Source organism: Falco naumanni, chromosome Z (genome assembly GCF_017639655.2).
Source record: "Falco naumanni isolate bFalNau1 chromosome Z, bFalNau1.pat, whole genome shotgun sequence".
NCBI classification, from domain to species: domain Eukaryota; kingdom Metazoa; phylum Chordata; class Aves; order Falconiformes; family Falconidae; genus Falco; species Falco naumanni.
The window spans coordinates 5,559,173-5,586,564 of NC_054080.1; the positions used below are offsets into that span (position 1 = coordinate 5,559,173).

At 40.4% G+C, this 27,392-nt stretch overlaps 2 protein-coding genes across 2 annotated transcripts in view; one reads left to right on the forward strand and one right to left on the reverse strand.

Moving 5' to 3' along the window:
• The window catches only part of POLR3G (RNA polymerase III subunit G), a 27,288-nt gene extending 12,275 nt beyond the window's left edge, over positions 1-15,013 (forward strand). Inside the window, exons 4-8 of the mRNA XM_040580087.1 lie at positions 3,641-3,703; positions 4,411-4,461; positions 7,897-7,967; positions 8,838-8,966; positions 9,441-15,013. Of these exons, the coding sequence (XP_040436021.1) occupies positions 3,641-3,703; positions 4,411-4,461; positions 7,897-7,967; positions 8,838-8,966; positions 9,441-9,527 (401 nt within the window). The 3' untranslated portion in view covers positions 9,528-15,013. The remainder of the gene's footprint in view (positions 1-3,640; positions 3,704-4,410; positions 4,462-7,896; positions 7,968-8,837; positions 8,967-9,440) is intronic.
• On the reverse strand, positions 14,270-19,646 carry LYSMD3 (LysM domain containing 3). The gene is made up of 3 exons (XM_040580086.1): positions 18,837-19,646; positions 18,389-18,673; positions 14,270-16,181 (listed from the first exon to the last, which is right to left on the reverse strand). Exons 1-3 carry the CDS (start codon positions 19,629-19,631, stop codon positions 15,573-15,575), a joined length of 1,689 nt encoding a protein of 562 aa, XP_040436020.1. The 5' UTR covers positions 19,632-19,646; the 3' UTR covers positions 14,270-15,572.
• Positions 19,647-27,392: the final 7,746 nt, after the last annotated feature.

The window sequence follows — 27,392 nt, forward strand, 5'->3', positions numbered from 1 at the left end:
ATGGTGAGGCTACGTAAAACCTCGGTTAAGAGGGCAAGAACAGATCCAATCTTTATTTCTAGATCTCTTTATGACAGAAGGATTCCAAGTTACTCTTCTATCACATCTCCCCTTCCATCTTCTGAGTAAACAGTTTCAGTCTCTTTGGATTTGCATCTCACTCGAGGCTTGCCATGCTCTTGATCTTTGTCAGGCTTGAAGTTCGCCGTTTCCTTTTGAGGCACAAAAAGGGGAACTGCTATGCCTGAGAGCCAGTCAGCGTTATTTCCAAGGAACCAGGCACTTGATGAGAAAATACTCTCTCTCTTTTCCATCTTTGCCTCGTGTGATCGTTCTTACTGTTCACCTCAGAATCATCTTTGTTTTGAATAATGGGCCATATATGATTTTTTTAAAGAACGGTGTGCTCATGTTTATCTGAGGAGACCCTTATTGTTGGGTGACACAGAGAGTGTGCCAATTGTCCAGCCACAGGATATGTTAATATTGTTAACTTGAAGATGCACTAAATCCTTGAATGGGAGTGTGTGAATCGTCCAGGCGCGAGACACGTTGTTAATGTTGTTAACTCGAAGATATACTAGGCCCTTGTTTGGGAATGTGCTAATTGTCCAGGTGCGAGATATGTTAATGAGTTCCCGGAAAGTTAATGAATAGGTATGAGTTGCTTGTATAAAGAGCGGGCTGAAAGGTCCCCTCGGTGTGCATGACTTTGGTGGGGCGATCCCCCATGCACCCAGCGCTGCCGAATAAAGATAACCTCCGCTCACTCCAATATTGGTGACTGATTCTTTAAATCAGTTTGTACAGCCTTCTTTACGAGATGGAGTGATCTCTCTCTGTTGATGAGTGTGCTCCTTAGTAGAACTGCCAGCTTTGAAGCCTGTTTTTCTACAAAAACTGGCAGTCACAGGGAAGGCAGGTAGACAGCCACTTGACAGACTCAAATAATGCTTCAAATGTTATCATCATCTCCCCAGGGGTAAGTTAAGGTAACATTTTACTGATCCTTTAGTTGTACAAAAATGCCTCATATGAGGGGGAGGGTATTATTACATCAGCAGTGGTCTGCAGCTTAAAAAGCTTGCTTTTATTTCAGTCACAGTATGCAGTTGTCTCTGGGACTGCATTATGTGGCAGAAGTGGCCTATCTTTAAGAAAAATGCTTACTTCCCCCAGGGTAGATTATTTTTAACTGATCTTTTCTGTTCTTTGTTCCACAGCCCTTTACTCCCCTGCATTTCACCAAAATGTCTGATAGAACTAAGAGAGAGGCAGGAGGGGGGTGGTGGGCAGGAACTTCTTAAATTGGCTTTGCTACAAGAGCAAATGGATTGTTTTAAACCTGCAACACAACATCTGTGAGCCAAATGGTCCTTTGAAGTGTGAGAAGGGAAACATTTTAATTAGTTAGGACATAGCTATCTATCTTTCATTATTTAGGTAGTAAATGAAAGCCATGTCTAAGACTACTTGGTGATTTTCATGTGTTACTGTGCCATACACAACAGATTTTCATCATGCATTTCAACGTGCACTTAGAGTGAGTAGCAGGCGTACTCTATAGTAAGTCCTCTATTTTCCTCACTTCATAAACTATGAATAATTCATATTTTCCCTGTAGGTATATCTGCTATGACTGGGCAGCTATCACCTTGGCAGTGGTTTGGAATTAATTCATTAGCTGTGAGTGGCAAGAGTCAGTCAGATGTATTTTTTTACTGATGGCATCAGCAATTGTTTCTTTACTAGAGAACCTCGAGCTGAAATCAAAACTACTAGTTTCTTTCCCACTCTGTGCTGACAGTTTCCTACAGCATCTGCGAAGGCCACCTACATTAAACGCTCCTTGAGACACTCATTTTAAGTGCAAGCTCTTTGTTGCACAGTTTTAACTTGGTCTGCTTGCCCTTGTCATAACTAAATTTCAGCTTCATTCCTGATGTCTTCCTTATCCCTTCCTTTTCTGTGGTGAGTATGTGTATTGGGTCTGGCTGATGCCCTCAGCAGCCCTCGTGGTGTTGTGCATTGTATTGGTTCTTAGGTGGTGAGAACACACCAGCGTTTTGGCTGCTGCTGAGCAGCGCTCAGGCAGCACCCAGGCTGGCTCTCCAACTTTCCCCCACGCCTCACCAGTAGGCTGAGAGTGTAAATGGTCTTGGGGGCAGGAGGGGGGGTGGGGGGGTGGACACAGCCAGGACAGCTGACCTGAACTGACCAAAGGGATATTCCATACCATATGACATCTGCTTAGATACAAAAGCTAAGAGAAAGAAGGAGGAAGGGGGATATTTGTTATTCATGACATTTGTCTTCTGGAGCAACCACTACATGTACTGAAGCCCTGCTTCCCGGGAAGTGGCAGAATGTCGCCGGCTGATGGGGAGTAGAGAGTAACATCTTTTGTTTTCTTTTGCTTCTGCAGTGTGCCTTTTGCTATTGCTTCATTAAACTGCCTTTATCTTAACACACAAAGTTGGCTCTTTTCATCTTATTTTCACCCCCACCCCATTCAGCTGAGGAGGAGAGTGATAGACCAGCTTGGTGGGCACCTGGCATCCAATCAAGGTCAATCCAACACAATACGTTAGAAGTCTTTGACTAAAGGTCACAATCTGCCTTCATTACCATTTTTTGTGCAATACCCATAAAAATTATCCCTGTTTGGGTAGTGAGTTATTACTGCGGTCAGAATCAGTAATTTTGCATGAAGTGGATTTTGCAGTTGGACATGGTAATTTCATAAGAAAAAATGAGACTGATTTAAAAATACTTCAGTTTTGACATTGCTTTTGTCAATAGAGATTGTACAAGAAAGTTCTTTGCAGTATAAATGAATGTACTTACACTCTATAACTACTGTATTATTTACTGTGCATTTCTCAGTTTAGTTCCTGTGCCTGGAAAGAGGTTAAATGGACTAAAATGTGTTGCTGCTGTTTAGGACACATCTCTGTTACACTGCAAAGGTTTGCCATTGCAGAAGTACTTAAAAGAGTGGGAGTTGATCAGTCTGAGACATGGCCTTCTGGGGCCTGGGGGTTCTGGGCACTCTGTATGGTCAGTGCAGTGGTGATAAATGTCACTGGATGGTTTTGTAGCAAAGGTTTGATTGTGAAACTCTTAGGGAGCAGAAGCGTTAGCGTTCATTTGATGTTTCGACCTAGTTTCCCTGACTATATCTGCATTTTATGTTTTCATGCTTTCCAAAGGTATTATAATAATTAGAATAATTATTTTAATAAAAAGAAATAATAAAAAGTAGTAATTTTTGAGGGTCTTTTTGTTGGTTTGTTTTTTTGGGTTTTTTTGGGGTGTGTATGGAGGGCAAGTATTTTGATTCAAAGGATGTACCCTGAAAATGCAAGGCAATAATCAGGGGGTTTGTGTTTTGGGCAGGGGATATAAAATCCAGGTCTTGCAAGTATTTAGCAAACTATTAGTCCTGGGAATTATCATAAGAACTACTCAAAGTGGTGCCATTAAACTGTCTAAGTGTTTGACAACAGCCCAAGAAAGTGTTCAATGCAGGATTAAAAAAATGCACTGTATGTTTAGTTACAAGAAAATTCCAAGGACAGTGTCTGGGTTGCCTTTTTAATTAATTGAATTCAATAACTTTTTGTATCCTTCTCTACAGTAATTGAGAGGTACAGTAAAAAGTACCAGAACAGTGAAAAGGAGCATGCAGCATGGACCCCAGGTAATATCTGACATTAGCAAAGGGTAATTCTTTGTTAACCTGGGAAATATTCTGCTCTTCTACATTTGATTCATTATTTTTCAAGCAATAAAAAAGTATGCAAATCATTACAAAGTCATGTATTCCTAGTTGAGGGTCATGCCCTTTGCATGTTTTCAGATCAAGGCAAAGTGTTGTTTTGTCCAAAAAGAATTCTGATTTTATTTATTTACTCGGTTGAAACAACTGATCTGCAGCAAAAATTCAAGCTTTAGCTCTCACTCTAGCTTTCCTTCTTCCTTGCTCGCCATGCAAATAACAGTTTTGAACAGGGATCAAACAGCGAATTACCAAAAATAACTCAACCTGATGTCTTAGTCACAGGTAGATGGGTTTTATAACATTACACTTCCACAACCGTATCTGTGTGTATCACTACTGCAAACTTAAATTACAGAATGTAATTTTATGTAGGCCCCTGGTAAGGCTGAACTTTATCACTTTAGGGCAGATGCAAGTTGTCAGGAAGTGGGTGGAATGCCAGTCCCCAGTCTGGTTTCTCAGTTTAAAGTACAGCTAGAATTCCATAAAACTGTTGTGTGCAAAAACTTTACATGCATATAAATAGGATCAAGCTCAACAGGGGCCCCTACCTTTCCTTGGTGGATAACAGGAGGATTACTGCTGTAAATCATCATTCATATATATTAAAGCTATTTTCTGTACAGATTGGAGAAGACTCCCAAGAGAGCTGAAGCCAAAGAAGAAGACCAAAAAAGGTATATTATTTTTAAGAACTATTTTTAAGAACCACTTATTACACACTAGTCGAGTGATAGAAGACATACTGGAGCTGGCTAGGGAAAAAAACATGTTAGAAATATTATTTCATCCAAATAATCAGGGTTTTGGGGAGATTTTCTCTAAATAATTTACTAGTCTGCCTGTCTTGTGGTTTTTACTTTGCTTCTGTATGATGCTTTAACTTCCTTGAATAGATTTATCTTCCTTTCCTGCTTTTCATATTGATGTACCATATTAATATGAGATATGTAATAGTGAAAGATTAAAAAAAGACAGAACTTTTTGTTTTGAAAGTTATCTTTAGTTAACACTCACCCATCTTCTATCAATTAGTAGCTGGCTGTTCAGATTTCCTTTATCTTTTGGATTTCTCAGTTATCTTGTTTATGATTTGGTTGACTTTGGCATTTTTTAAGCCTTTTATATGTGATTTAATGTAGGTTATTTTCTATTTTCCCTCGGTTTACTTTTTTTGTTTATTTTCAGCTTTCTTCTGCAGAATTGTGAACCAAATCCTTCAACAGCAGTTGGAGCTGGTATTGGTTGTTCTTACAGGAAAAAACTTTCATTACACAGCATCATATGTGTATTTGTTTCTCAAAAGTGTTTTCTAGTCTGCATGACTGTTGTTTTAAGTTCTCTGTTGAAGTCTGTTGCTCTGTTGATGTGAAATAACACTTGGCCTCCTGTATCTGTCTGTTATATATAATTGTTTACTTTCTTGTTCTCTTTGTCCAAGTCCTTCATGTGTCATTTTTCAGTTCAAGGATAAAATAGAAAAAGAAAAGGGAATGTGCAGTAGTCATGGAGACTGGCTCAGCTGGAAGCTTTGTTACTTTTAAGGGCGTCATTGAGAGACATGGTACTAAAGGTAGACTGCAAAATTCAATTGTAAATTAAGTACTCATTTGCAAAATCTCTGAAGATGAAACCAGTACATATCTACTTTTTTTTTGTTTTTTCTCTTCTATTTGAAAGAAGAGACTGCATTGGCTTTTACAAGCCTAATTGCAATAATTAGCTCCCCAAGATCCAATGAAATCATAAATACTGATTTATTATTCATTGTTACATTAATGTGATTATTGTAAATAGAGAATCACTGATCACTGTGAGGAATTTCCCTTCTTTCTTTTGTGCTCGTTTCTCTATTTGCTCTTAAAAGTACATTTTCTTACATGATTGTAATGGCAAAGATCAGCTGGCCATCAGAATTTGATTGGATTTTAAAAAAGAGGTTCCTCTAAAAGCAAAAATCACGTGGCTTTAGTTTCCTTGGGGAATCCTGATGATACAGAGGCCATACAAAAGTCATCTGACTCAGGTTTGTATATGGCTCATCAGTGACACTTTAGCTCTCCTGATACATATCTTTGTGGTATGTTGAGGAGAACCATCTCAGGTGGCACTTTATAACTGAGCGGAACAAAGGTGAGGGAGTCAAGAGAAGCTGCACTGAAATTCAGACAGGCTTCCTACCTACCCTTCAACCTGTGTAGATTGCAGGAGTGGTTTGGGGATCACTGCACAGTTACATGTGCATGGATGGCTTCATTTTTACACACCTCTCCCTCCCCCTTTCTGTTTCCCTCAATGTTTCAACCTAAGACCTGACCACCTGCCTTCTCAGTGACAAGACTTTGAGTAGAATTCCATATCTCTCCCACACTTGCCCTGGGGCTGTGGACCACAGTAGTAGAGATACCTGCAGTGCCTGCCCAAAAAAAAAAAAAAAAAAAAAAAAAATGGGAAGAAAGAAAAAGCTTGAACTGGGTTCAGCTCTTGTAGGGCAGCTATATGCGTATGTGTGTGGCAGTCAGATGCATGCCTTTAAGCCCAAGTACTGCAAGAACAGGTATTTGGAGAGATGAGATTGTATTCCATGGCACCTCTGAGCTACATGGATGTAAGAAGCTGTGTTCCTTGAAGTTCTACTAACGATGGGTTAGTGTCTCTAATTTTTTGGTAAGCTCCAGAGACGCCCACCATTTAGGGAAAGATCTTGCATGCTGTTTTGATTTTAAGGCTGTTTGTTCTATACACTTTACCTCTAAAAGCCTTCAGGGGTTTGTGCAGAGATTACAATTTTGAATCGCATTTTCCACTTGTTTTCCTTAAAAGCTTACTTCATTCTGGATGTGTTTTGCTTTGAAGCTGTTTGTGTGTTATTACAGAGCAGCTTGACTCCCCTCAGCTCTCTGCAGTTCTTTTGTCACATAATCCCTTCCTAGACGTAATGCTGACATGAACTGAATGTTATTTATCACAAATGCTTTTGACAAAATACAGTTGTTCTCTTAGCAGCTCTTAGTGTTGTTCTGCTTCCTTGAGTATCAGGCCAGATAAAATACATAACCACGTTGGGTTGCTATCTGCTCCACAAAGGATATCCCCTCCATCAATGCACACTGTTGTTCTTTCCGACACCACTTGGTACAGCCTAGTGTAAAAAAAGGTGCAAGTTACGTAAGGTAGCTTGTCCGAAGCTACCTTGTTCATCAGAAGCTGTATAGCTACACCAGTACTTTACAGAGGCAGTTTTACTCTGCGGAGAAGAGCTAGTGTGTTAGGTACAGCTCTATGTTGTAAATTTTATGTGATCATGCTGAATACAGCAGGAGAGCCGAGACATGGTTGCATGGTGGAAACGGGACATCCAGCAGAGCTCTTTAAATGCTGTAGCATCTCTTGCTCTGGAGCTCCCTGTTTCTCCTCAAACTGCACTCCTGGAATTGGGGCAACCAATTTAGGTTGCTGCAATTCAGGTAGCTCTCACCTGGGTACATGGAATGCTGGTTTTGACCTTCACTCCAGTGTACAGTCAAGTAGCATAATGAGGTTGGATTGCAGGGAGTAACTTGATGAAGATTATGTTAATGAGTCAAGGGACTAGGTGGAAATACACACTGTGAGCTCATTAGATGAGAGCCAGCTGTGATCTAAAAGGCATCTAGGTGCAATAACCATGCCTACTCTGTTGGAGCTAACAAACAGCTGTCTCTATCTGAAACACCCAGCTGTCATTAATGAGTTGCATAAATTAGTGACATTAATGAGTTTTTATCTTTTCAAGATGATGAAAAATAACAATTCAGATTTTGTTCTAGTACTCACATATTGTGAGTATGCAGGTAAAACGTATTTTGTGAAGCTGAACATCATACTTCGGCCAAACCTTTGGTCAACGATCTGTTCAAAGTGAATTTCAGACTGGCCCTGTAGGCATCACTTAGATAAATTGGGCATTTACACTTCCATGAATGAGGTGGCTCAAAGTTTAAAGTAATTTTCATACAGATAGTGTGGGATTTCCATGGCATACTCAAGATGTAAGCTCTTAAGAGCCAGTAAAACAAAAGAATTTGTGTTCTTCCATATTCAAGAAATAATAGTGATGTATTTTATTCCAGCAGGTGCAAAACCAAAAAAGGCAAAAAGTTCTGAACCTAAAAGTAACCTCGATGTGTTGAAAAAAATTGAGGTAAGATGCGCATACTCTTTCTAAATTCTACAGTAGAATTTGCTGAAGGAAAATGAAATCTTTAGTATGTGTTTTGGTACAGATGGAATAACCAGCCTCTTTCTGGCCTTGTCTTGTTACTCTGACAGACAGCTGTTCTGCAATGTGGTAGCACAAGGGAGAGGGTAAGGACAGAGCCTGGCTGTGGAGAAGCTGTTGTCTTTGCCTCTCTTTGATTCTGAGCACAACTTTTTGATTCAGACCAGTTGTTCTTCGGCGGGTAGTGATGTAGCTTAACTGTGATCAGCAGAGCTAGTATTAGAGCTTATTGAAGGAGAAACGGGCGCCAGAGCTTTTAAATGTATTGCTGTTTCACCAATGTTGGAAGTTAAACACTGTAGTAAATTGAGAGGAAAGATACAGAAAGAGAAACCTGGAAGGAAAGTCACCTCAATTTTGGAGGCAACTACCCACCGTGTGGGAATGGAGGCTTAAAGATGAAACAGCCTTCCATTTTTTCTCTTGATGATCCACCAGTTTTTTGGTGCAGATACCTTATTATGTATAGTATGGTACCGCTTTATCGCGTATGACATGGCCTTCTACTGCCAGTTATTCTAACAGTGGTAAACGGAACGGTAAAGGGAAATCATCATCTGAATTTATTACACAAGACATATTTTTTTAGACTTCAGGTCCAATGGCTAATGCTTGATGAAGTCAGTCATTATGAAGTTCTCACATGTCACATCATGTTGTTTTAAATATTGACAAAAAACATGCACAGCTAGTCGTCTTGCTGTTAACTGCAGCATAACGTTTCGGTAGTGTGGAGGTTATGCTGTCACTCTAACATGAGATTACCTTGTAAAGGAGATTGCCTTGTGACAGGAGTTGGAAAAGAAGGGTGATGAAGAAGAAAAATCTGAAGATGAGAAAGACAAAACAGAAGACAAAGAAGGTGAAGATGACGAAGAAGCAGAAGAACCAGAGGAATATGACGAAGAGGAGCATGAAGAGGTAAAATGTCAGTTTTCCTACTTAACACAAAGTTGGATCTCACTCATCGAGTAGTATGTTGGCTGTCAGCCAAAGAAATGTCCGCAGCTTCTCTTGTCACTGAAGGAGAATTTTAGCAAGAGGTGTTACTACATGAAATTTCTTCGTTCACTACACTGTGTTGTAGTTAGTTCAAGTGGGTGTTTTAATCTTGTTACTCCCCAAAGGCTCTGAAATAAGGATTTTGCAAGCAGGAATGTGTCCTGCCACAATCAATACATACAGTTATTCATTTTCATCACTAAAACAGCGATGCCTGTTCTTTCATAGATATCAGAACTTCATTACAGTATTTCCCTTTTTCTTTCCCCAATAAAGAAGGAAAGAAAAAACTCCTGTTTCAAAACATGGATGCTCAACTGCAGTTTAAAGCACGTTTCTTTCATAAATCATCTCCACAGATACAGTGATAGATGTTTTTATCCTTTGGTTTAGGAAAATGACTACATTTCTTCATATTTTGAAGATGGAGATGACTTTGATGCTGACGGTGATGACAATATGGATGAAGCAACATACTAGCTATTGTTGCTAGGTGGTACACTGCCGAAGCCTTACACTACTTGAAGTAGAATTCCAGAGGTAGGCTGAGTATTAACAGAACTAATGCTTTAGCTCTGTTGATTTTAAGCATACTGTCCAAAAACACGTTGGACAATTATTTTTAATTGTACTATGCTGTAAAACAGGATATGGGATCCTTTGTTTTGTTCTTTTGCCAAATGTTTTGCAGACATGCACCTTTTTAAGGTTTTCCAGAATGGCTTACTGATGGAGTAAGCTATATGCCACTATATTGCCTCTGCACAGAAAAAGAATGTATGCATTTTAATCAAAATTGTGCCTAAGCATTTGCACTAGTCAGTTCTATGCTTCAACAGTCAAATCTTGAGAATAACAGTGAAATTCTTGATGACTGCGGGGGGAAAAAAAAAAGGCATGGCCTTTATGGACATAAGCTGCTGATTTGGAGCTGACTTCTCTGGAGGAGCTCAGGTAACTTCTGAATTCAGGTGACTGAAAATAATTGAAAATAAACTAAGCACTTTAATATAAAGTGACTTGAAAGTACCTTAGTAATATGGGCAGACAACATAATGAGAGTATTTTAAAGAGCTATTATTCTAGTTAAAAGAACTCATTAGTATTTTGGTAAAAAGGGACTGTAATATTAAACAATGGGTTACATTACCTTTATGAATCCGCCTAAGTGATAATTAAGGGTAATTTCATTTAGAAATATGTCAGAATTTAAGACTGAGAAATTACGGAATCCTGGTTTTCAGCAGTGGCACACTGATGAGTGATGAGAATTCATCAGCCTCAGTTTCTCCACCTCTTAAGGTGATTACTTCCTTACCTCACAGCGCTGTTCATGTGAGATGGCAGATGTTACCTATCTGTGTAATTGTTAATGCATTTATTTACTTTCCTACAGAACAAACAAGACAGAAACTTAACAGACAGCACATCAATATTAAAAACAAAACCAAAAAACAACCAAACCCAACCAAATAAAAAATGTAGGAAAAGAATGTGGTGAAGTATTTTAATGCATGAAGTTTTAACTAGGAGAACAAGACAAGAATGCCAAGAATAGCAAAACCAGAACATTTGGAAACATCAGTTTTATTTAAGAACCAAAAACTGAGGTGTAGAAAACTTGTTCCGAAGATCAGATACTTGAAGAACCCAGTGACAGAGCAATTTCTGTGTCCTGTTGTCCTTTGATGGTACAAAGTATTATTGGTCTGTGTTACTATTGATCAGGGTTGTTGGTTTTGTTTGTTTTTGTTTAACTTCTTAAAACATTCTGTTCCTGATAACTACTGCTGTTATCGGGTCTAATGAAAGAACAGTTTTAAACCAAATCCAATTCTTTCATCAGCAAAGGAAACTACAGAAGTTTCCCTTGCAATTTTGGCAGTTTGTCAAGCAGTACTTTACCTCACCAGTGACTGGAAAACAGTATTGCATTGTTCTATGAACTTCATATGCAGTAAGAACTTGTTCCTTGAGCTGTAGCTTTCAAGTGTTCTGATAAAATATGTATCAGATGTAAAGAAAATTAAACTAAAATGCTATGCAGGTCACACCTCAGCAGTATACCAGTTTTATTTTGAAGTGTTCATACAAATGTTTAATAAACGTTCTGCTGTACTGCACAGGAAATGTGTTCTCTGTTCATTGTCTTTTAACATCACACATGGCAGCAGCTGTTTCTTAACAGGCGTGCCTGCTTCTTGCATGGCATATACGAGACAGGTATCAACAAGGTAACCATGTTGAAAATTAAATTTGCATGCCTCAAGTGTTGTCTTCTGCTAGCTGTTCCCCCCTGTGCAGGGTGAACAGTGGGACTCCTAGCCTCACACAAGGAACGCAAACTGATGGCTTTTGCCAAAGGCAGAACTAGAAAATTAACACTGGAAAAGCATTACTGCACGACTTAGAATTTGGTCACAAGCTGCTGCTTGCTTGAACAGGTACAATACCTTATTTTGTAGCCGATGCTAACTCTTGAGGATGATGACTTACTTCATTCATCATACTGCTAATTGGAGAGACAATTACTTCCCTGCTGTACTGCTGAGAATTGCTCTGGCAGAAACTGGGTCTTTATGTGACTTTTTAAAAGGTGAACTATGGTCACCTCTATCCTCCAGCGGGAACCACAAAGTCTTAGGATGGACCCTCTAGCACTACTTTAACTATGGCAAATAAGGCCAGCGGTTATGAACGCACCAGGCTCTGCAATGATCCAGCTTTGTGCCAAGGCACTTCTGAAATGGAATGAGGTTGTGCTGTTCCAGAGGCGTAACGCTTGCAGCTGTCTTTATAAGCTGATTTAACGATCGCTTAGAATTCACTGCCAGACCATAATGCTGATGAAACAGACCACTGTTTGGGTCTCAGCAAACTCTGGGTTTGGACAGGCATATATTCAAATCCTATCTTAACAGCACAGCAGAACACCGCTGCTTCATAGAAGGCACTGCTTTCAGTGTGTGGGGAGATCACCCTTAGGGTGATCTAAGAACTTTGCTGATCCTTGCCTTAGCTTTTCATGGCTATTTCTTAATCCATATTTTACAGAACCAGCAAGTTCTCAGAACTTTAAGCAGAAAAATCTACGTCCTACAAGGTGTGCACAGGGTAAACCGTTAAGGCTCCAGCTAGATGCAAATGCTGTATGCAGGTACTGCCAACAAACTCACTTGCTGGCCAAGGATTTTTACTTCAGATCATACATCAAAAGTAGCCAAAACGCACACAAGTAGTGGCCTCCTGTAATACACCATACAAGGTATATAGAGCTAAGAATATATTGTATGCACCACTTTCACTGCAGTCTAAAATAAAATTTTATTTCACGTATATTACTTACGTTCTTCTAAAAGCAGAGAAGTATTTAAAATTAGACTTGCTCTTCATTCAGGATTATTTTACAAAGTTATATCTTCAGCCTTTATAAAATAGTTATACAAAGACTATTTGTAACAACATAGTCCAGAATAAAGCACATTTAAATAATTTACATTTTACATGATCCAACAGTGCAATATGCACTTAAATTTAAAACCAATTTCCTGATCAACAATGTGTTGTAATTAATCTAAAACATGATTTGCCACTCAGTTGTGCTTTTTATTTTTAAGCAAGTCAGTTTCTAAAGACTTAACTTTACAGATTTTAACTTCAATCAGACTGAAGTTACATACAAAGCAGCCAACCTCTTTATTCAGGGCTGACACGTGATGATGTATTGCCAGTTGTGTTGTACTTTGGAAAAAGCACTGCAGATCCCTGCATCCTGCAAAAACACAAGCCAGCTGATGCTTGTAGATAACCAGTACTAGAAGCCCTACAATCCTGGAAAAAGACCTACTCTATCTTCTCATAAAGTTAATTCTCTTAAATTAAAAATATGCTATGTGAAATATGCTGCATAATAAAACAGTAAAAACACACTAGGCTCTTGGTTAGAGTATCATACAGTCCAATGCAACAGCTATCCCTTTGTGTTTTTTTAAGGACTGCCTATCCTAGCATAAATAAAGGCCCATCACACTTGACGTGGTGACAAGAAGCCACAGGCCTTCCAGCACTGCAGAAGCCCAAAGTGTGAGCGATGCCAGAGAACTATTCTGCAGCACCACTGCAGGGCACAGAGCAATGGCTAACAACCCATCATCTCTCCGCTTGCCCATCAACAGGATAGAGGCCTTCCTGAGGGAGTCACACCACAGCTGATGTTCCCTTCCATACTGATGTCAATTTGATGCCCATCAGCCCAGGTATGTGCAGTACATTAGGCCTATGTGGCATCACAATAGTTAATTCCATGTTCTTCCACTATTTCTTAAGAAATGGGAGAATAAAAGTATTAGAAATTTTGAGGTTTCAGAAACAGAACGAAGGGGAAAGAAGCAAACCAGCAAATAAGCTTGCAGGAAAAAAAAGACACACGTACCAAGTTTCAGTCCTGCACAGAAAACATTTGTCTTGATGTGCCAAAGCTGTTGTCCAGACCAGAGCAAGTCACCTTCTACACTGCCAGCCATAGAGGCTGTGGCTCACTTCAGCCACCATCAGTTATTCTGCAATGCAATTTTTCATACAGCATGACCCAGAACTGGTACTTCAGTATTCATGCTTGTGTTGCTGGCACATTCCTTTCATGGAAAGCACCAATTAAAAGATCTCTGAAAACAAGTGTTAGGTGAAACATGAAATTTATGCCTGTTTGCAATCTCTCTTCTCATCTATTCTCCACAGATACCACTTTGATCAAAGGGTTCAAGAGCAGCAGGTCACAGTTCACATATCCAAGTGTACAGCCTTTCCCTTTAAGCTCTGGCCTGCTTCTATTTCAGTATAATACATTAAAAGTTAACAGTGCATGCTCATACACTGGGCATGCCAGTGGAGAGTATTTGTCCCACCTCCTGCGGCAATAGAAGCCTCCAGAAACAGATGGGGCGTGAGTCTTTACTTTCAAAATTTAAGTTGATAAAGCACTTTGGAATACCTCCAATACTTAGGAAACATTAACTTTTCCACTTTTTTTTTTTTTATACTGTATATACTTACCAAAGACACTCAAAGGAAAGCTTATAACAGTAGTTTAAAGGATAGTGATTATTTTTCCATTTCTCTCTTTCCAAGTCCTATTCAATTCAGTTATCTTGGGCTTTGGTGAAAAATGGTATTTTGAACAGGGCAATGGAAATCTTACTCCACAAGGCAAATATAACAAAAAATTAAGAGGCAGCATCTCAAGTTTTTATTTAAAAATATTCTGAGTACACAAGTACCTTCTTCTTTCTGTAGGAAGAGCTCAGGGTGGTGTTTTTTTTTTTTTTGTTTGTTTGTTTGTCTTGTAGCATTTTCAGGTAGAAAATAAAAGAGGGGGAAAAACAAGGTTGTTCATGAAACCCCAAGTGAAACATTCAAGCACAGAGTGGCTGATGAATACACTACAATTTAAAGAACATGTCTGAAGCTGCAACTGGTCTATTCTACTGCAATGTAAAGTTTCTTGCTACGAGCCAATAAATCTCATTTGATGTTTTCTTGGAGATTTCAGGAAGTCGTCAGTGTTTGAGGTTCATGGGCACTCGATCATTAGCGTACTCGTTGAAGAAACGTCAGTCCTGCACCGAGATTAACTTGAGGGGGAAAAATCCATTAGCATGAGAACTACTGAAGCGGTCATAGCAAGGTGCCACACCTCTGCACTTTTGTACCATACACAGCTGAGAAGTGCAGTCCAGTCCAGTCAGTTTTCAGCAGGATACCACAAGGATGTGAAGTTTCAGCAATTCACTCTCAACTGGACTGTGTCGAGGCACAGTGTCACAGACACAGAAAACAAGTCCTATAAGCCTGGTGCTTATAGTGAAAAGCACTAAAGAATGAGTTTGACCACAGGCACAAGATTTGAAGATTCCAGCTTAAGTATTTGCTACTGCCTCTATAAAAGTCACTTTGGAAAAAAAAAATAATAAAAAAAATAACTTCATAGTGGCAATTAATTATGGAATGATAGTTGGTTTTGTTTTTTTTAAAAAAAATCTTACTCTAGAAGATTAGGAGAATGCAGTTTTAACTGACAACTGTAAACCTGATATTAAAATGTCAAGTGTACTATGCACTCTATAAATACTTCAAGATGTTTAAAAGTTAGATATCCCCAAATGCCCATTTTAGGGCTGTAAAACGTACAGTGAGATGCCTCGTGTTAATTTAAACTACATTTTTTCACCTCATCATTAATTAAAAAACATATGCCTATCAAAATAGAAAAAAGTGCAAAGCTTCAGAGACAATTTTATACCTTAATTTATATTCCAATCTTGCATAAAAATTGCCTGTCTCAGGCATATTCAGAGATTACACGATTCACAGAAATACCCTTGCACTGGAACACTGCCCATAAAGGTAGGTCACACATGAGGATGCATTTTCTCTGCATTCCAGATGCATTTTGCATTCTGTGGTTTCCCCTTTATCTAATGCTATCTTACGTGTCTATCAGTAACAGTTGCCTGGGGTTTTCTGTTGTTAAGGCTGAAGGTCTCCTTGATTATCAACATTTATAACATTTAGTGGATTTATCCCATTTTCTATTTGTTTCTGATGTGATGCTGCTGTGACAAACAAATGGGAAGATTCCATTGTAGAATGGTGACTGACATCTGCTTTCACTAGAACTTCATAATACAGGAGGTAAAAAACTGGAGTTACTATGCCAATAATCAACATAATCACTACAGCTGTCCACCATCCTATACCCCAATCTGCTCCATAGTAAGGATCCTTGCTTTTTTTAGTTTTACCATCAGTCTCAAACCCAATCTGCTGAGCTGCTAAGGCAGAGACGACTTCATTCAGATTCTCTCTCTTTGTGTCGTTACACTTCACTATCTCTTCTATATCTCGATCCACTTCTTTTAAAAAGTTGCCAGCAGTCTCATTAGTAGAGAATTTATCAGGTGGTGACGTTTCCTGCATGTCTGGGGAACAGTGAGCAGGCCGGAGGACTGGTCTTCCTTTTGGAGAGACATGTGTTTCGGTCAATACACTGAACTTTTTCACTGGGATTTTGATAGACCTCAAGGCAAAAAAATCTTGATCATTGATAAGATTGTTAACTCTCTTGATATCTGCAACCTGAAAATAAAACCAACAGTTTAAATATCGAAGCCTCACTGAACCAAAACTCTTTATAAAGAGAGTACTACATCCTTGAGAAATACAGTTCTTCCCTAATGAAACAAAGGCAGGGCCTTTGTTTTGCCCTTTTTTTTTTTTTTAACCGATACCCATTCAAACAATATAAAGTGAGGTCAGAGAGCAAATCTGAACAATGTTAAAGCAAAGAGATAATTACATGGTTACACACCTCCTCACTTCAGGTAAGAAAATGGAAAGTCACTTAGACAATTCAAACATATACATTCATCTAACGTATATTCATCTATCAGTGGCGACTGTGTGAAATGAATGGGACTTTACCTCAGTGTTTTCAAATTAAGTAAATTACTGTGAGTTCCCAACTAAACTGGCAACTTGTGAATAAGGAATATTAAAAATTACGAGCTTCCCATTTGTCTAGCCACAGCCAAGGTTTGGATGCTCTTTCTGCTTCTGGGGGTTGAAGCGGAAACCACCTTTCCTCATCAAGTCAGCTCTTCCCTTTCCCTATTCCTCCTTAAAATTAATCTCGTTTTGCTCTCAGGAAGTTTGGATTTGAAGTCTAACGTGAAATACTCTGCAAAGATTTAAGTGTCCTTGGAGAATTAGCAACTTCGTTCTGAGACAGTACGTCCCTCAACATGGAAGGCACAGCCACAAACCTCACCATAATGAAGTACTTTAAAATCAGTACTTTTTTACAACCCGGTAAGCACTCAGGAATTGTGCCCGTTGTAAGACACACACACAGAGTACCCGAGTTCACATTCTTCCTGTCCTCCTGAGGAGGACATCTACCTCAGGAGAAGGTACAGACAGAAAACATGGTAGTCAAGAGACCCTTGTTGCTTTGCTCTAACTACTCCACTTATAACACAGATATAGCCAGAAACAGTAAGGTGGGGCCATCGGTGCCTACTGCCTGCACTAACCTTGTAACGTTAAACGGTGTTCCAATTCCTGTGACAGTGTATTTGTTACGTGTACCATGCTGAATAATCAGATGGCCAAATGCAGCATTTACCTACCCCTGGAAGCATTCAAGCTGGATGGGGCTTTGAGCAGCCTGGTCTACTGGAAGGTGTCCTTGCCCACAGCAGGTTGGAACTAGATGATCTTTAAGGTCTAAGTTTCTGTGATTAGTGATTCCAGCACAACACAAGTTATATTTTCTGCCTGTAGCCCTGGCCTGCTCTTCCATATTCTTGCTGAATTTCCAGGACAGAGCACAACTCAGTTATCTTTTATTTCTTATCTGAGGCCTGACCTAGGAAACCTGCTCAAAATACCTAATTGTGGTGGCTTCTGAAGCCAAGAATTGGTTAAGGAGGCTAAAGTCTGTCATAACTATGAAGTAGTTATGTCAAGATTGTGGTACCTAAGCTCATGACAGGAGGTCCCCAATTCTGTTTCTGCCTGAAGAATGTGATGACAGCAAAACGTCCATAATACGGATCTTGAATCTGACCTCTTGAATTAGCCCAGACAGTCCACCAACATGCACAGCTGATTTCCTCTTAATACTGGATACACGCAAAGGCTAACATTAACCAAGACAGAAGCCTCTGCCTTAATTAGTAGTGGCCAGCAAAAGTACCAGGCAGGAAGGACATTTGCTAGGCTAATTTAAGAACTTTTAGCGAGGAGAAGCAGCGAGTTCTGAGCACCAGAAGGGAATGCTTAGGGCTTGCAGGCAGACGGGGTGCATACAACGTGCTCATGCCGATAAACACTTGCGCAATTCAGCAGAACTTCAAAACAAAACTACACTGAGTTTTTCTGTCCCCTCCCTTAATGGAATTTGGGCTCCACGCAAACCCTAGCGGTGGTTCAGCAGTGCCCTCCGTATCGCTCAGCCCGACAGGGACAGGCGGCAGCAGGGACAGTGCCCAGGCGTGGCTGTGCAGGGCACCAACTTTGGCTGTAACGTGTCCGCCCCAGGCAGCGCCACAAGCAGAGCCATGCATTTGCTCCTTACGCTTACGTTGGCTTTAAGGGAAAAAAACCAAACCCAACACACTACGGAACTGGAACTCGGCAGGCTCTGCGCTGCGACACTAACGCTCTGCCGTCATTACTTATTTTGTTTTTACTTCTGAAGAGCACGGCGCTCCCGACGCTGCCTGCACGGGCGCTAAGCGCGGCCGGCCCCGGCGGCAGGGCAGCCCGCGCCTGGCACTTACCGAGCAGCAATACTGCAGCGCGATGGCGTTCAGTGTGTCCCCCTCCTGGATGTCCTTCGTCAGCAGGACGATGTCATCCAGCCTGTCCCTCGAGGCGCTCCGGCGGACCTTCTCCCTGCCCCGCGGCCGCAGCTCCGTCACCTCGCCCTCCTCCTCGGGCCCCTCGCCCTCCGCGCCCGCCGCGCTGGCGAAGGGGTGCAGGTGCCCGCCGGCGGGCGGCTGCGCTACGGCCGGCGGCTGCAGGCCGCAGCCGGCGCCTCTACCGGCCATTCTCCGCGGGCGGCTCTACGGAACAAACCGCAGGCGTCGCGTCCTCCGCGGGGGAGCCCCACAACGCCCGCCCAGACCCCTCCCGGCGCAGCGACCAGCCGGCCCCGCCGCCGAGGGGAGCGCCCGGCCCGGCCCGGCCCGGCCCCGCCGCCTCGCTCCTCCCCAGCGGCCGCCCTACCTGCCGCCGCTCCTCATGGCGGCCGCCGCGCCACGTCCGCAGGGCGGCCCCGCCCACAGCGCCGGCCGCGCGCGCCGCCATGAGGGGAGGCGGGCGGGAAGGGGCCTGCTTCCCCCTGAGGGGACGGCGGTTGCGCCGCCCCGAGCGGCTTCGCCGGGACCCCCTCGGGGGCTGCGGGGCTTCCCCGACACGAGGAGCCGGCTGCCCTGGGCTCCCGGCTGCGGGAGCTGCCTGGGGCCGCGGGAAGGCGCTGCCCGCCCGGCGGCAGGCTGAGGCGGCCGGCCTCCCTCCTTCCTGCGGCGGGCCGGGGCCCCGGTGGCGGGGCAGGGGGCTGTCCCCGCCGGCGTGCGGCCGCACGGGGGGGCAGGGCGCGGAGGCTCGGAGGCGAGAGGCGGCGTGCCGAGAGCAGGTGGGCATGCTGAGTCCCGCCTGCGAGGGTCGTTGTGGGTGCACTGTCCGTACCGATCGCCTTGCCGGAGGAGCGGGAGGCTGCTCGGTGCCAAGGCTGTCACCTCTTTGGGCCAGTATCATTGTCCTTGTAAGAGCCCCTTTTGCCTGTGGCGGTTCGCAGCGCCTCTCCAAAATCTGTGGCCTTTGAGTCCTGCCTGGTTCTGGTGCTGCTGCTCCCTCAGAAGTTGCCAGGTGGTTTCTTTTTATCCCTTCACGCGTTTCCCTCCTCTTCAGGACCAGTACTGCAGAGATGCAGGTGTTAAGCCCTTGCTGAGATGTTCTTTTCACAAGAGAGAAACCATAAATTAAGCCTTGTAGATACTTCAGCTTCCTTAACAGAGTCATTTTCACTATTAAAGAACTGTCAGCAGCTGTTGCAGTTGCTGAGGTAAATAGGAAGACTTACTGGTCTGGTAAATTTAACCTAGTGTGGGTTTCTTCTGACACAGCCTTAGAAGGAAATTTTTGATTACAGCAGGAGCAAGTACAGTATTTCTTACAAAAGGTGACAGCTCTAAGGTTAGGCTGAATATGTTGGGACACATGGTTGTATTGTTGCTGAAGGGAAATGTGGTTGTGAGTCTGGTCCCTCAGCAAATTACAAATTTAAATAAGGGGTGGGTTTTTTGCTTTTTGTTTTTGAGCCCTGTTATATGATGTTTTCAGACTTTTCTGAACAACCAAAGGGGTTAGAAATGTGTTTGGTGTTAACAAAGGCAGATGTCTTTTATGACTTTAATTCTGAAAGTGAAATAACTTGAGTATGAAGGCATAAATGTGAAAACTAGTGATTGTGTAGCTCTGTAGGGAGTCACACTTCACACCACTGAAGCTGAAAAAAATTGAGGCCGTGTTTCCAGGTATTGTAAAATAAGCTGTCAGGGTGCAGTGTGTTCTTGTGTCTCAGCTTATTATAAAAAGTAAATATATATATATATATATATGTTTCATATCTACCCTAAAATAGTGCTCTGTTATGGATGAGGAATGGATCTAGTAAAATTCAAGTAATCCAAAGGTTGTCTACATGCTGCCTAGCCAAATAACAACAAGAAAAGCAGTACATTTCAACATAAACGTTCTGTCCAGAGCATAGAAGTTCTGTGTTGTAAAGTAAAGAGAAAGTTTGCACAAAAGAATATAAATATTATCAGGTGCAGAATTCGGCAGTAAGCATAAAATACGAGCTGGCCAGATGAGGCAGGCCTGCTTGCTGCCCTTTGCAGAGAAGGATGGAATAGTGGTAACATGTAAACAGGATTTCCTTCTGGCAGGAAGTTGGGTAGTGTAAGTTAATTTTTAGGTTTTCTTATTCTGTATTTGTTAATGGCTGTAGATGCCAAGTGTAATTAGAATTCCCTCAAACCAAAGTTCCTTACAAGTCAGAAGACTCTAAACCATTTAGGAGTCTAACTAGGGATAATTCCTTTTCTTTCAGAGTAATTCATAGCATCTTCCCAATCAAAAACTGCTCAGAAATAAGTCTTCTATTTTTTGTCATGGGTCAGATGCACGGCTTGTGCTAGTTAACATAGCTGCACTTGAAGGTCTTAGATACAGCCTTGCATAGAAGCTGCTCTGTGGCAAAGACAAGCTGGGATTCTCAGATTACATGACAAATGTGTGAACATATTTTTAGAGGTCCCAGAATGTTTCTGTGTATTTCTGGGGATGGCAAAATGCAAGTAGATTGGATCTTTCACCAACTGTATTTCCAGCAAGAGCAATGTTGTAGGTGACTGAATTAATTTCCCATAAACCCTAAGTTTTTTGTGGGATCTCAAGTTGGCAAAAAGTAATTACAACTTAGTGAATGAGAATTCCATCTGTTAAGAGGTGTCATGCCACATCTGGCAAAGGATATCTGCAGCACCGACCAGTTTTGTTTTGGTTTTTAAAGGAAGCTTTCAGGAATAGAAGTGAAGCAACTGTAGTTGTCTGTGCTGGGAAACGGATGACTCAGACCCTATTCATGCCGTTGAAAGACTTTTATGAGACCCATCAGAGCTGTGGGTGGACCTGGAGAGGAGTTTGGAGGCAGACTTCATACGCAGTGATGCCTGCAGCAGTGTCTGATGATTGTCCCATCATACACCACTAATGACATACTCTTTTGGAGGTTTTCTTTAATCTTTGGGTGGTGAGGCTGCAGAAAAGGTCAGGGTAGGGAATTTCAACATTTCTTTTATCTAAAGAGGTGTACCATCAGGTCAAAAAAGAACTGCTGAAGCAGCACTCTGCCTCAGAGGGGGAAAAGAAAGTATTGGAGTTTGCTTTGACCCTGCTACACCCCTGTGTGTAACCATTTGTAACTAGTGACATTTTCCCATCAATAACAAAAGGGTATATTCCAAACTTGATGAACAAGACTGGAGCTGTATAGCTCCCATGAATGCTAATAGGAACACAGCCTTTCTCCATCCCCATGTAAGTTACTTTGCATATCCTAATAGTGCATTCTCAATGAGCGAGAGGGTCAGTGTTAATCACTCCACAGCATTCCAAGAGCAGGGATCTCTACCCCATTCCCCTTGGTCATGTTCTATCTAGTGTGGCTTGATCAGAGCTAGGAAGTTAGGTATACACACAGGAATATTAAAAAGATCTTAAGGAATTAATAGAAAGTAACTGTAAAGGAGATGTTGGAGGGCTGATATAACTTGTTAATAGTAATTTTTAACTAACTAAATAGATAATTATGTATATTCTTTCTGTCTGGAAGTTGCACATATGTCATGTGCCACCACTGTTTCTGTAAGCCTTTAAGTCATTCTGTGATTACGGACCACAGCGCTAGATTTACATTTAGATAGCTAGTACCAAGTATCTAAATGTATGTTTTAATTGCTTGATTGACATGGTAAGCTATGACTTACTAAAAGATTCACACAGAAATAAATATAAAGCCTTTGTCTTTCTCTGCTTCCCTGCTTAGTACTTGGGAATGGTGCTAAAATTGTAGGAAACTGTAGTGTCAAGGTAGATCTGCAGCTCCAATAGAATCCAAACAAAGTGTGAAGTTATTAAGAGAGTGTTTGACTTGGAGATGTGTTAAGAGGCAGTAAGAGGGGCTATTTATAAACTATAAAAGTATGCAGGAGGCAGATAATGCTAAATATGCAGACACTTGCGGAGTAGTCTGTTCTCCAGGGGAAATATTTGCGTGTATACATTTAACTGTAAATATTATAATCTGGACCTTGAGCCTCAAAACTAGCAATAAATCCTTTTTAGTTGGCAAGGTTCCAACAATTTCACTCTAAAATGGGTTTAAAAGGACTATGAAATTTAATTGTTTAGTTTAGTATTGTTATGTTTTTAATGAGAGTGAATGAAAATTCATCTTTGGATTGAGACTGTTATTTCCTGATTTCATATTTCAGGTATTTGCTGCTTACCTTTGGCTACTCAACATGAATTGGTTACTTTAAAATTTTATTTAAATTTATTATGTATTCATAGTAGAAATATGCTGTGTACCTTCCATAACACAGCCAGTAGAGTGCATTGGTTGTTTGGTGTTTAGTTTTTAAAAAATCTGTAAAGATCTTTGCATTTGCTTTTGATTTATGTTTTACTTTGCTCAGCTGGGGTATCCTCAGAATAAGAAAATCTACCAGTGAAACCATTCAGTTATGGTAAAGACAGTATGCGAAAAAGGAGTATAGGCTCTTGAAAATTTATTTCAAGTTATTCACAGATGGATTTTGCTGTAAGAGTCTGAATTCCTATTCATATACTTGTATTGATGAATAAGAGTTTCTGTCGTGTGATAGCTGAAGTTCTTTTTTAAAGATTGTTACACATGTTGTCCAATTTTAGCTGGATGAATATGTAATTAAGTCCAGGAATGGCTGTTATTTTTTGGTATGTTTTTCCTGAGTAAGTTAAAGAATGCTTTCAGTGCGCTTTTTTTTTTTTTTTTTCTTTCTCTGAGGGAATTTTAGCACTCAAGTAATCAAGTCTTTCACTCATTTTTTTTTAGATGAATTAAGCATTCAGTGTTCTTAACTTTTCCTTTCTGCTTTCTCTAGCTCTCAGGTTTTGGAAATTTGATTTGTTTGCATCCTCTGTGGGTTTCAGCATTGTGTTTAAAATGTGGACACCAGAACTTTATGGGGTTTCAAATACTCACCCCATGAGTGCTACATACAAAGCTAAATGATTCCCCCATCTCCGCTACTTGTCACTAACTTACTGTTGATGTATCTGAAGATCACACTGGGTTTTTTTCCCAGGCATAGCATCACATTGGACACTTTAACAGTGAGCTGCTTCTCTTGCTACAGCTTCAGATGAAAATGATCCAGAAGATCATTTGTAAGGTATAACCTGTATTTTTGCTTTGTTCAGCAGTGCTTAACTAAAAATGACTTGTTCTAATGGAAGCAGGTTAACAGGTGAGCCATCACCATAATACTCTAATTTCCTTTCTGCTAATATTGACATCACAAGCATCTTGTTGTGATTTTTGTATTTATGAGGAAAGAGTGTTGAGGAGCAGCAGATCTATTTGTAACCCTTGTTGAACTACATGATAGAAATATTTTCATTTCCTTATAATGAAATTTATATTTTGTTCATGATCTCTTACTGGAGAATGCTGCTTGAGCTATACCCGCTAGTTTTTAATCCATTTTACAGCATTGCACTGCTTACTGGCATTGTACTATGTCTTTACCATATGGTAATGTGATTTAAAAGTAAGTCCTCCAGCTATTCAGTTCTGTTACACCGGCAGAATTACTGTCATTCAAATTTATAATCTTTCAGAATTAAACAAAATTGCACTGTTTGTATAAGATCACATATTTATTCCATTCATTTCTTTTACCTCTTTATAAGTGAAATCCCTCATCAGCCTTTACATTGTTTTGGCTGGGTTTGCTGTCAAGCTGCATTTATATATCTAAACTTCCTTTTGTATCTTTGGAATTGATTATTAGGGGCATTTAAAATATGGTTATTAAACTTGTCATTGTCTTGCCAGCCCAGTGGTTTTCCCTTATGTCTTTAATCTTCTATGTTTTATGCAGTGTGATTTAAAATGGCTGCTCTCTCCCTTTTCTATAATCTGTATACTGATTTATTTTTTATTTTGTTTCTGACTGAATTTTTACTATGTTATTGCACCAAGATGCATGTTTATTCAGTTTTTTTTCTTGATTGTAGAATACTGGCTTTTTGCCACTCTCGTAAGCTCTTCTTAATTTTGGAAATAAAAAGCTTAAGGATTTTGATAGTTTCTCTACCACAAGAAGGAGCTGGATGTTATATGGTGTTTTTTAAGTATTGGGATTTCAGCTGAGGCAGAAGCTTTCTTTGGCCTCCTTGGTACCAGTAATTCACCCTTACAAGCCCACCAGCATGCGAGTTTTTACTGCAGGTGTATTTTGTATTGGTATGTTGCTACCTATAGCTACAACTGACAGAAGCTTTCACTGGCAAAGAGTCCTTTGATGTCATTCCACTGAGTGGGAAAGTGCCCTTATGCTGGCCCCGATACACACATGCAATCATGTCAGCTCTGCAGCCTCTTCTTCTACCCTTCTACTGTTCTTCCCACGTGAAGAGAGGCCTATAGGCAAGCGAGGGTGTTGTCTGGAATATCCTAGTATTACTTTCATCCTTTGTTTTAAGCTCCTTACAGCTGGAATAGTGGGGTATGCCGAACAGCTTTCACAAAAGGGAGAGAGGAATAGCAGAAGGGAGTGGAAGCAGGAGCAAGGAGGCTGTCATGGTAAAAGATCTGATTCAGAGTCTTGAAAAGCTTTAATATGTGAGCAGGTGTGGCATTCACAACCTACTATATTGATAAGTATTTGAACTGTGTATTTAAGATGCCTTCAATTTTCATCTGTGATGGCATGCAAGTGTAAATGAAAGTGTTGAATTAACACTCTCTGCTCCTGATATTAGGAATGGTACTGTAATTGTAAGCATCTTGCTATTTTTGCTTTCAATTTTTCAATATAAAGCTGATTTTAAAAGAAAGAAATATTCACCATGTACTATAGCTATTTGCAATCTAGAATATTTATCAGTATATAGCTTAAGAAATGGGGTTTTTTTTGTACAAAACGCTGGTTTCAGTTTTGCCTTTATCTTTGTAATTTTTAGATAATTATAGCATATTTTATCAAATATGAAAGTACTTGTAAAATAAATCATCCCATTCAACTTTTTTTAGCATTTAAGGTCTGATTGCAAATGTTCAGTTTATGACATAAATAAGAGAGTGATCTAGTAGACATAGAAACTCTTTGATGGGAGCATTTTCATGAATTTTAAAACAGATTCCCTCCACCCCTATTTTCTTACAACTTTTGTCTTTCTATTTGATTCAGCTTCTATACAGCAGAATGTGTCAGAAACCTTTAAGTTCTTTCAGTGAGTATCAGGCATGTTAATGCAAATACATTATGAGTAATCCCTCCATAAGTAGGGACAGTAACATAACCCACACGACACCAGTAAAGTGTTTACAAGCTATTAATATGCCTACTGTGACAAGATGTATTTAATGGGAGGCAACAAGGAATTTGTTTTATTAGTTTTCTTCCACCCTCAAGTAATAAATCTTAAAAGCTTCAATATTGATTCAATGAAATGAATGGCTGAATCGTTCTGGAGAGTCTCTGACAAGTGGACAAATGCTTCCATGGTTACATTGTGCTATGCAGTATGGTTACTGAGCTTTGTTGGTTTCCTCCCTTTGCCATTGAAGTAAAATAACAAACCACAGGGAAGCACCACACATGGTGGGCATAAACTGGAAACAGCTTTAAAAAATGAAGTTAGCTGATCTTACACACATTTTAAACAATATGGGGTTTAATGATTTATACTGTATACCCTAAAGATGCATTTCAGTGCTTTCTCCTTCGTATATCACTTTCTCATGGAAGATTTTTATTTCTTGGCTGAACCACCTCTTGCTTTTGATTTGCAATGTCATAAATTTAAGAAGGCTGTGTGAAAGTGTGTTTCATGGTAGTGTTATGTGGGTTATGTTTTTCTAGGAATATTTTTATAGCAAGTGACGTTACTGCATTAATGTGGCCTTCTGCAATACCTAGATAATGAATAACAAATCATGTATAGAACTTTTATGTGCAGGTGTTTTAGAGTGCTTTGCAATATAACATAATCAAGTTGTTTGATTTTGCATATAATGTGCTCAAGTTTCAGGTGTCACAGGGAAGAGGGAGACAATAAACACGTAACTTCATAGACATCACATTTTAAAAAGATAATGAAAAATAATGGTTTACAGTTATTTCATTAGCTTAAAACTGTTGCAGAGCAAGCATTACATTAAGAGAAGGAAATTCTGAAGGCCTTAGATTTTGTTCAGGACAAAATGTAAATGAAACTGAAAGCAGATGTATTGGAAGTAGCTGCATCTTTTTCCCTTGCAGACCAACTCTGAGAAGAGTGTGTGTTATTCTCTGCATTAGCAGCTGTCAGATTCTTTTTCCTCTACGTGCCAGTCCCCAGGACCACTGTCTCATCATCAGAATGCTGAGATGTTCCCAGTGCCCCTTGGTAGACGCAATTCTACATCAAGGATGGATACCCGGATTCTCTACAGCCAGGACAATAGATTGATAAACATGGAGGATAGTTACCTCTGAGACAGAAATTCTGGCCTTACAGCTTTCCATTGGAAGCTTACATTTATTGTGGGTACTTAATTTTGCATTTACTCAAGTAATAACTCTGGTCTCAGGGGGAAAAGTAAGCAACAAATGAATAAACGCTTCAATGCTTCACTTAAAGAATTCCAGAAAAGAGTCAACTCTTCAGGTGGAAAACATAAGTTACTTGTGTTTCCAAGTAGTTTTTCTCCTCATTCGAAAGGAAGAAAACACAATCCCTATCTGTGAATTGGGAAGGCAGATTAAGTTGTATGCAGCAGCTGGAACCCTTTTGCTTTTGTCTTTATTAGCCTGAAATACTTTTTGAGGACTTTGAAATTGAGAGCAATCTAGATGTAAGGGAGAGTTCTTAATCTTTATATTTTATATTACCTTCAGAAAAATGCTCTTTTGGGTAAGAATTCTTTTTGAATTTACAGTATCTAGTGCTTGACATGCTCTGAAG